At 48.7% G+C, this 10,308-nt stretch overlaps 1 protein-coding gene across 12 annotated transcripts in view; it reads left to right on the plus strand.

Moving 5' to 3' along the window:
- Positions 1-10,308, plus strand: part of Myt1l (myelin transcription factor 1-like) — a 398,225-nt gene that overhangs the window by 360,013 nt on the left and 27,904 nt on the right. For all 12 annotated transcript variants that reach the window (XM_005404380.2, XM_005404385.2, XM_005404381.2 and 9 more), the window contains one exon: positions 8,718-8,780. In XM_005404380.2, the coding sequence (XP_005404437.1) occupies positions 8,718-8,780 (63 nt within the window). The remainder of the gene's footprint in view (positions 1-8,717; positions 8,781-10,308) is intronic.

Raw genomic sequence — 10,308 nt, forward strand, 5'->3', positions numbered from 1 at the left:
TGGCTGCAGGCTGGGAGGTGTCCGAGGTGGAAATAGGTAGATTCTTCTCACAGAGACTGACTGGAAGATGACAGCAGAGAATTTCTTATAACCTTAAGTACATCACTTCTGTGTGACTGTTAATAAGATGCTTCTCTGATTCTAATCTATTTCCCTGTCTGTAAAATAAGGATATTGATTAACCTTTTTCTAAAACCTCTCACAAAATTAAATCTGTGAAATCTTTTTCAGTTTGACACCTTCCCCTACCCAAAAAAAGCCATATTTAAAACAAGGAGAAAATGCAGGTTTTGTAGGAAGAAAGGAAGAAAGACATACTTCTTTTTTATAGAATAAAGGACTGAAAGGGGAGAAAATAAACTAAAGATAAAAGCTTTAAAACCAGATAGTTAGAAACAAGAGGAGGGCAGGAAGCCGCATTGAGGAAGAGAGAAGGCAAGATTTCTAAGGCTGCGGCTCCACAGACTGCGGGTGGAACGTGGGATCCTTTAATTTCTCCTGACTAGGATAAAAAATGTTTTCTCTTGGAGATAAGACAGGGACTTCAAACAATAAAAGATCCATACACTTGACACATGCAGAAACAAACAGACAGGAACAACCAGAGTAAGAAGAATGTTAAAGATAAGGAGCACTGTCTTAGCTACCAAAGAAATGCGTGTGCCCTGCCTGTTACCCCCATAACCTGCCTCTCCCAAGGCTGGCCAAGGTCAGAGGTTTTTGCAAGCTGACTTGCTTTTCAGTGCTAGAAATGCTTTCCCCACTTAACTGACAAGGATGCTAAGCCATCCATAGACAGAGACATGGATTGCCCTCCTATGACACGATGAGCTTTGTTTACCCATGCAGCAGGTCTCTCCGACGTTCAGGGCTCTGTCTGCATCCTTAGGTCTGGGGACACTGAGTGAGCTGTCCTGCCTGCAGTAGCCAGGCCTTGCAGGGGATGTGTGTGAGCTGGCTGTGACTGCCTGTGGGTGTGAAGTGCTTTCAGCGGGAGAGGCATTGTGGACGTGGCAGAGTTCAGTCTACCTTGAGTGCAGCCCCGGTGCTCGTGGTGTGGGGAAGACGGTCACAGTCAAGGAGAAGCCCTTGCAAAGAACCCCCCACCCCTCCCTGTCACGTCCGCATCACCAGAGTCAGTGGTCACCAGCTCACCCTTGCCTGTCTGATGACTTAGCATCAAGACCAGGGGCATAAGTTCACAAAAGCCTTCCACTCATAGAGGTAGGACCCTTGCTGAGAGCGATCATTTAGGTCCATCTCAGGATACAGTAGATGCATTCATCTTACACACCAAAACCTTGTGCCGTGGCCAGAAAGGAATCCCCTATATCCACCTACACACTATCATTACACTTTGCCTTTCAATACCATAAACGGCACTGACTGCCCTAGACCTCCATTAGCAACAGAAGGTGAGTACTTCCGGGCCCAGCCCCCCAGACCCAGGCGGGACCCCGTGCATGTCAGATGCAACCTCCACCCCGCATCGGGAGCGTTTGGTGAATGTGTCAGGCCCTGAATGTACCCCTGACCCTGGTGAGGGCTGGCAGTGAGGAATGTTGGATTCTGTGGCCTTGAGTCAGCTGCGCCAGTCACCTTTTGTATTTTTTTTTTTTTTTTTGCATGGGTCCTCCGAGTCCAATTCCAATTCTGACTGCAGCTGCCCCGCCTCTTGTTTAGCTGGCCCACTGCTGCTGGACGTGCATGTGCTCTGGCAGCAGTTTCCCTGGACACACCCCGTTAAATGAAGGGGACATCAGGATGTGCTAGGTACGTTCTGCCGCACTGGACAGGAGCCGACTGACTGCCGGATGTATCTGGGACGCCATCTGCCGTCCAGCAGTTTTCAGTGTTGGCACTGAGGGGTCTGAGCTAGGCGTCCACCCCCGACTGCAAGGGCAGCATGTGCCACGCAGATGACCTATGAGTTAGGACCTTAGGCTGCATGATGGAAGGATCTGGAATAACAGCACTGCATGCAGCATGAGACACAGCTGCCAGGCAGCCCAGTGTGCCCCCCACAGAGCCCGCCAGCAGCTGGAGGGTCCTGCAGAAAGGCAGCGTGTGCAGGGCGGTCTCCTCACCTGCTCCATGGTGGGTCCCATGTCCCTTACCACCCAGTGCTGAAACCAAAAGCCAGTACAGTGCACACTCCCCTGGGGCACTTCGGGGCCACCCAAGTCAGGGGCACTGGAAGGCAGGATTCACTCAGTGCCAGTCAGATACTCTGAGTCAAAATTAAACCTGCGCCAGTAGGCGTGCAATAAACACGCCATCAAATGAGCCTTGCAGAATATCACATGCACTCCAGCTAGGACAGCTGGTCACACACTGCCTGACCATGTTTGGGCCGATACTGGGCCACATACACCCCAGTAGTCTCACAGCATTGTCAAGGAGCTGGAAAACGCCTGCTTTTCTATGTTTAGATGCGGCTAGATGTATACACAGTTACCATGGTGTTATAGCTGCCTACAGCACTCAGGGTGGTAATACACTGCGTGTGCATGTACCCAGGCTGCACCGTGCACATGCCACCCAGCTCAATGCCAAGCACACAATATGCAGGAAGCTGCACCCACTGGGTTTACCCACATCCTTCCAGGATCCTGGGGCCACGGACAACCCCTGACCCTACATCACTAGAATTCATCCCCACCGTTGAAGGACGCACTGTGGTAGGCACCCTGGAGCCAATAAGGACCCCTGGTGGCTGCCTGAGCCATCCACTCCACTCACACAGTGCCTGCTGTCCTATCAGCCACGAGTCACACCTAGGACTTTGAGCATTAGCTCTGTGTCTTCATGTTCCCTGCCTCAGAGAGTCAGTGAGCGCCTCTCGGGATGCCACAGACATCTGTGGGGTCTTCCAGCACAGAGGTCCCAGGACTGGAGGAGTAGAGCAAAATAGGGGTCCTCAAAGGAGTCTCAGGGTGAGGGCATGACACCCACACACTCCTCCCTCAACTCTGTGTGCCCCAGGGAAGCGCAGGTCTGTGCCCAGGATGCCCAGCTGGCTGTTTGCTGGGAAGGAAGGAGGGGAGGAAGGGAGGAAGGGAGGAAGGGAGGAAGGGAGGAAGGAGCAGGCAGGGAGGCAGGGATGAGGGTCCACCCAGGGAGGACCCAGCCAGGCAGGTGGCTGGGAAGCCACCCAGGCTCAACATAGGGTCCCTGTCTTGGGACAAATTTGCAAATGTGTACACATAACACGGGGTTTTAAAGAAAGAGAAAGTCCTGAGTACCTGATAAATGCAAAGTGACTTACAGGATTCTGTCCTATTTTGAGTTCTAGGCAATATGTTCAAGAGATTGGCCAGAAGTTTGTACTGCTTATAATCACCTGGTTCTTTCCATTTGCAGACAGAGTGGCAGAGCTGTAGAGTAAGGATGAGCATTTATCAGCTGCATTTTAATGTCTTTATTTTACAGTCAGGTGTGGGGACTCATGCCTATAAACCTAGTGCTTAGGAGGCTGAGGCAGGAGATGCCTGGAGTCTGAGGCCAACCTGGGCCACATAATGAGTCCAAGGCCAGCACGGACTACACAGTGAGACCATGTCTCAGAAAGAAAAAGAAAGAAAGAGAGGAAAGAAGGAAGAAAGATGTTCATTTTGCCCCTTTTTGCATTTCTTTATTGATTCTCATTTGCATGGCACAAAGAATGAAAATAAAGAAATATACTTAGAAACTATGTACATGGGGCAAATTTTTATACACATAGCCAGAATCATTCCTTCAAATGTGCTTAGCTACTATAGACAAGGCCTAACTTTACATTTTTATGATTTCTTTTAAAATTGAGGGCACTAAGAAAAAAAAAAAGGGTTTTTTCATATTTTGTATTTTACTGACTTAGAGTTGCCATGTAACAAAAGAATTAAAAAAAAAGCACTACTCAAGGGCTCCCCCTGAGATTCTTCAAAGTACCTCTGTCCAGCACTTCGCATCCTTGTTTCACACACTCAGGGTTTTTTTGTCTTGGCCTAGACACCAAGCTCCAAACCAAGGCATGTTTTAAAGTCAGATTTCCTGGTACAATAAGAAGCTCACTCTAGGCCCTTGCCCTGCAAGGACATCCTGCCTGCCAGTGTGACCCTACTCTCCAAGGACACAGAGCCCCTGGCTGTCTAACCCACATTGTGTCCGGCAAGAGCGAGCACAGCCTTATGCAACCCCACAGAACAAATGTTGGGGTGCTCTAGGGAGTCCCTAACTTGCATAGCTCAGGCGCTTGGTGAGAAGTGTGTTCCCTGCTCAGCCCACCTCCAACGCAAGTGTACTTCCTCTTCCTGTGCACACTCCTGTAACCAGAGAGCACGCCCACCCCAAAGAACGTCACGTCTGAACATAACTTTGAGCATCGATTTAAGCATCATCATTGCATTCTTTTTGGAAAGCAGAGGGAAGGAGGGCAGAACAGAGCAGGAGACGGTCTGCTGAATAATTAACCAGTACTGCAACTTCAGTCAGGGGAGGCAGCGGCTCTGTTGCTAGGGCCCTTTCTCAGGCTGTGGTTTCGCAAGGGAAGAAAACCAGAGTGCTGAGTGCAGAGATTTGCACCTTGCTGAGGACAAATCAAAGGAAGACATGAGATGCACTGGTGGTTGCCCCGTCTTTGTGATGTGTGTCAGTGCAAAACTGCATGACTTTTTTTTTTCTTCTCTGTAGCACTGGGGATTGAACCCAGGGCCTTTGTATCCAACTACATCTGCAACCCTTTCTTTTTATTTGGAGACTGCATCTCCCTAAGTTGTTCTGCCTGGACTGGAACTTGCAGTTCTCCTGCCTCAGCCCCCGCATTGTGCTGGGATTACATGCATGCACCACCATGCCTGGCTGACTTCTATGAGTATATATTCTAGAGCACAGACACCAAATTTGTCTTAGATGTCAGAAGATGTATCTGATGACCTCTAAGAAGATACATCTGATGACGATTCTTATAAAAGTTCAATATGTTCTTAGTGGTGAATAAGAAAGAGAAACCCCAAAGTACAGAAGGACACAGGTTCTCAGATTTGGGGGTCTCTCCAGTTTCTCAGATGTACAAAGGCAACAGGACTACAGTCACTGCTACTGGAAAGAGCAATTGCCCCAAGGTCAGAATGCGCATGTTCGTGAGCACTCCTGGATTTATTCTTTTTTAAGATGTTGCCTGCATCTGCAGGTCCCACAAATTAAGAACTATTTAAAATGTTTTATTATGATTTCCTATCACTATTTAAAAATGTCAATACCAGACCTGTTTACCCAGCCAGATACTAATAGGTACCAACAGAGAATATGTTCTCTTATTATTGCTTAATATGAAGGCAAACATGAGATCAAGATAGTGCAAGCAGATTGAGAATATTTTTGTCTTGAGTATATCCGAGAGGCAGCAAGCACAGATTTTGAGATTATTTATTCATCAATTTCTTTCTCTGAGTGTTTTTACCCAGGGTACATTTGGAGTAGAAAAGAAAATACACAGATAAGGCCAAGTGTTTGATTTCATACAACTCTGCATCCTTAGCTCTAAGGATTTAAACCCGCCCAAGTCCTTCCCTGGTGGTAAGAAGCAGAAAGGCAAGAAGGGACAGGATGTCCTTTCAGGCGCCTTCTTCTGCTCCTTCGGCCAGCACGCTTGTGCTGGGAGCCTCCAGCCAGGAGTGGAGGGCCGTTTCCATGGACACGCAGCCGCTCTCCCACAGCTCAGGGACTGGGATGGCCGCACGTGGGCCGGCCTCGGGGAGCGTTGTGCTGGATGCACAGGCGCCCATCGATTGCGGTGCATCGACCCATCCCACCCCATCTCTGTCTTCCGATCCTGGAGCCCACGGCCTCCAAGACACCCAGATTCCCTTTGTTAGATGAGCCATCGCTTCCTCCCCCAGTAACTGCAGAAAACTGTACTTTTTTTGCATGTTGAGATTTCTTTTTTTTTTTTATTCACAAAAGAATTTATTTTCTTATTAGTGGGTATGTTTAGGGTGCATAAGAAGTACCTTTGTTTGAGGGGACTGGTGCACGTAGAATAAAGGAGAGGTGACTAGAAACAGACAGACTTACCCGAGATAGGGTTTTTTGGAGATTTTTTTTAAAGCTAGGAAACCTGTCTGAATCTAAAAATTTTTTAAAGCCTTAAGGTCTTGAACAATTAAGGAAATGAACACCAGAACCTCTGGAAGAAGCCCCACTGCACCACTGCCCACCGTGCCCTGCTGCCTTCTGTGGTCCTCGGGCGCCACCTAAGGGTGTGGAGCTGAACGGCAGCGTGCATAAGCCGCCCTTCTGCTAGGTTCCAGCTCCGCGGGGTCGGGGGCGCTCGAAGGTCCGTACAAGCGCGTGCCTAGCAGCGCAGAGCTGAGCGCGAGCCCACCCTTCCGCTTCCCGAAACCCTGGAAATAAAACAGACCTTAAAGAGAGAAAGACCGCTTTCTCTTTTTCCCCCAACAGAGTGAAAACTCTGAAAATGAACGAAATCCGTGATTTTTGTGTTTTCATACTGAAAAAAGGAGAGCTGAAACACCGTTTTTCTTACCAGATAATAATGTGCTAGCTTTGGCGGCACATATACTTACCGGACAATAAATCAGACATGTGTGAAAGGCAGTTAAACATGTACACGGCTGTAAAGTTTTTTTTTTTAATAAGTAATGAACTCTGATTTTCATTACATCATATTAGTTATGAAACTAATATGACAACACCCTGCATCTCCACCAAAGCAAGACATGGAACATGTCTACCTTTACGGAAAAGGAGTGCCTTTTAAATAAATTCACACTAAATACTTAAACTAGGAAGAGTTTATGAATCATTTTTCTTGAGCAAAAACAATAAATAAAATAAGGCCACCAAATATGTCTTCCTGGCTAAGAGGAACATGTGTACGGGTACATTTCCAATATGGACACTCAAGTAAAGATTAGCTTCTCTGAGCATGAGCTTGCTTTCTCCAAATTTCCCTCCTCTATGAGCTTCCCGGGATCTCCCCACTACCCACGCCAGGTGTCCTTTGGGAAATCAGGTACTTCACTTCAGTCAGTTACCTTCTTCTGGGAAAATATTTACAATTGGTTGGATGGCCCCAGCTAGATGGCACATGGATCCAGTACATATACATAGCCATCATTTTGTCAAAGTCTACAGTCTGCTCTGGAGTTCTTGTTTCGAGATGCTGATTCTCTTCAAAATACGGCAACCAGCCTTTCCCTGCAAGCCTTTGTTTTAAGCATCCCAGTTCCTGATGAGCTGAGGTATTCACAGACACCCAGCAAAAATTCCCACCTTTCCTTTTCCTTCAGTTAGTTTTTATTCTCCCCTGCACGGGCCATACACTGAACCTCAACTTTTAATTCAAATTGTTATGAGAAGAAAAATACTGATTTCTCTATTCTAAAATCTGGAATCACATTCCCTTCTCAAAACTAAAGGAAAAATAGAAAATACCTGAACACTGTAAATTGTTTACACACCCAAGTGTCAAAGTGCAACTTTCACACTTGAAATGTGTCCAATTTGCTGTAGTTTCCTGACACTCTCATCTGATCTGGAGGAAGCCATCACAGGGGTGGACTGTGCCAGCCTGCCCTGAGCATCCACTACCCAGAGTGACCTCTGAGGGGAAGGCAAAATGCCTTTGCAGGACACATTTATGTAATATTGAAAACATGTGACTCTGTCTTTGGCAAGATTTCAGGCCCTCATTGAGTAGGAGGTACACAGACCATGGTTTGAGCAGCAGTACTAAGAGGTTGTGTTGCCCACAATAGAACTTCATCCTTGTTACTTTTGGAGGGTTATGAATTTAATGGAAAGAGGAATTCTTTTTCATTTTTTGTCCCTTAATTTTTACACTCAAGGAGGCACACAAGCAGTGGAATAGCTCAAAGTGGAAACGTTTTGTAGTCCCAGCTGCTTATTCTCAGAAAGGCTTGTTTGAGAAGTTATATGGAACACAATATTTATAAAACTCTTCAGAGACAATTCTCCCCCATTAGAGCCATAGCAAAGCTGTACTTGCAAAACAGATGGATTTGCAGGCTAAGGTTCCGCAGAGGCAGCGTAGGTGTGCTCAAACCACTCTGTAACATTTGCCAGCTTGGCTGGGTGCATCCCAGTCTGTCCCCTACACTGCAATCTCAGTCACTGAATGTGACAAAGATTTCAGGGTGACTCGGACCTGCCAGAGTGTCTGGGACAATCGCTGACCTGTATCCCGAAACCTGGGTACAGGCCAGGGTTCCCCAGGCTGGCAAGAGCTGCAGGAGTCAGTGCAAGGGACCCCTGACTAAGACCAGGCTCTTAGCCACAGTGCAGACCTTGTCATGTGTTTTGTCTGGTGTGTGGGTTGCTGCAATGACAAACCCCGCTGTTAGGTGGCCTCCGCTGAACTTAGAGTAGTGAAAGGGGAAGGAGACTGGGGATGTCTGAAGGGAACACTTTCTGGAATCCACATCCTTCTGGCAGCCAAGGAGGTACGAGGAGTCCTAGGCAGGCACAAACCACTCCCTCCTGGAAATGTCCTTGCACTTGGAAAGAAGGGGTTTGTGAGTAGAAGGTTTGGAGGTGTCCATGGTGACACTGAGCTAGGGGGCTCCTGGCTCACGTCCGCATTTCCATAGGGAGGCTGAGCAACAAAGGTTTGCTTTTTGGGTAGATAAGGAGTTAATTGTCTGGGGGATTGGATTCCACTCACATCAGTTATCCAATCTGCATTCTCCCTGCAGGTGCCCCACACCTGGCTGTGATGGCTCAGGACACATCACCGGCAACTACGCTTCTCATCGGAGGTATGTAGGGACACATTCTCCCCTCCAGTCACCCTCTCCCTGAGGGGCAGCTCCAAACCTGGGCTCTGGAGCAAACTCAGCATGGCCACAGGGGTAAAATTGCAGATCTGCACTCCCAGCGCTGTGAAGCTGAGCTATCCCCCACCCCAGGGCTTAACCACCAGGTCCTTTCTGGACACTGCCTGAGGAGAGCCTATGACTCTACAAGGAAACATCTCCAGCTCTCCAGCAGGCTGTTTTCCCAGAAGGGCTAAAGGAGAAAGATCCTCCTCTCCTGTGTTGTAAGATCTCTGAGAAAGGTCGCCAGGAGACAAGCATGCTCACGCACTGAGAGCTCATCTCGTAAACACTGAGATTCAAGCCAGAGCCCTGCACAGTTACTGTGAGCAGGAATCCACAGAGCTGGATGCTACAGAAGTGCAGCACTGTCCCAGTTCTAGGCACCGCTGCCCAAAGAGCAGGGAGAGTCTAAATTACAGCGCGGAGGCCAGGCACAGGAAATCACGACGCGCCCAGACTACTGCAGCCGGGGAACAATGTGTCCGCACCTGTCTCATGTTAGAGAATCAATAGGAGGTGTAGAAAAAGATTCGCCCACACATTGTGAAACATGGCAAGGGGACTCAGGGCCACTGCAGTGGGACCCTGCAGGGGGACACCGGCCGCCCCCAGCTTTCACCCTGACCAGTGGGCATACACAACCATGCGAGATCTCCAAGGATGCACTGGGGATGGGGACACAATGGGACCCCATCACTGCAGGCAGGCCGCGTGATAGAGGCCGTGTGACAGAGGCCGGGACTGTCAGGCGCTGAGGTGGGGTTTGCATCACTGACTCAGTGGGCTTCTCACTCACCCTGAGCTCTGCCGGACAGAGAGGAGCCCAGGGTCAGGCCGGGGTCAGAGGAGCCTGGCTCAAGTCCAGAAGAGGACAGCATTTGTCAGCACACTGTCCACACCATGGCGAAACTACTACCTGAGGGTCACATCCTGTGGCCTGTGTCATATTGAGTCAGGGCCAACAGTGACGCTGGGCAGGGCAGGAATGTTACTGAACTCAGGCCCACTGACAGCGGGGGCCAGGATCTCAGCGTCTTTCTTACCTCTGGAGTTCACACTGCAGTGTGGGCACACAAAAGTAGAGAGCATCTGTGCTTCAAACACGAAAGGGAGGGAGGATGAAGGAAGGAAGGAAGGAAGGAAGGAAGGAAGGAAGGAAGGAAGGAAGGAGTGAAGGAGGGAGGGAAAGAGGAAGAAGGAAGGAAGGAAAGTTAGAATCCACTCCCTAGTTTTATTTATTTATTTTTTTTTTTTTTGGTTTTGGTTTTTCTCCGGTACCGGGAACCGAACTCACGACCTTGCGCTAGGCAGGCGCTTTGCCACTGAGCTAAATCCCCAGCCCCTCACTCCCTAGTTTTAAAAGAGCCAACTGTGGTCCAGGCATTTGGAGCTTCCTGGTGCGTCCGAGTTCCTGATGGGTAGTGTGTTTGTGAATACTGGGAAACAGAGCCCGTGGAGTGAGGGGTAA

Source organism: Chinchilla lanigera, unplaced genomic scaffold, assembly GCF_000276665.1.
Source record: "Chinchilla lanigera isolate Chin_1 unplaced genomic scaffold, ChiLan1.0 scaffold00086, whole genome shotgun sequence".
Taxonomy (NCBI): Eukaryota; Metazoa; Chordata; class Mammalia; order Rodentia; family Chinchillidae; genus Chinchilla; species Chinchilla lanigera.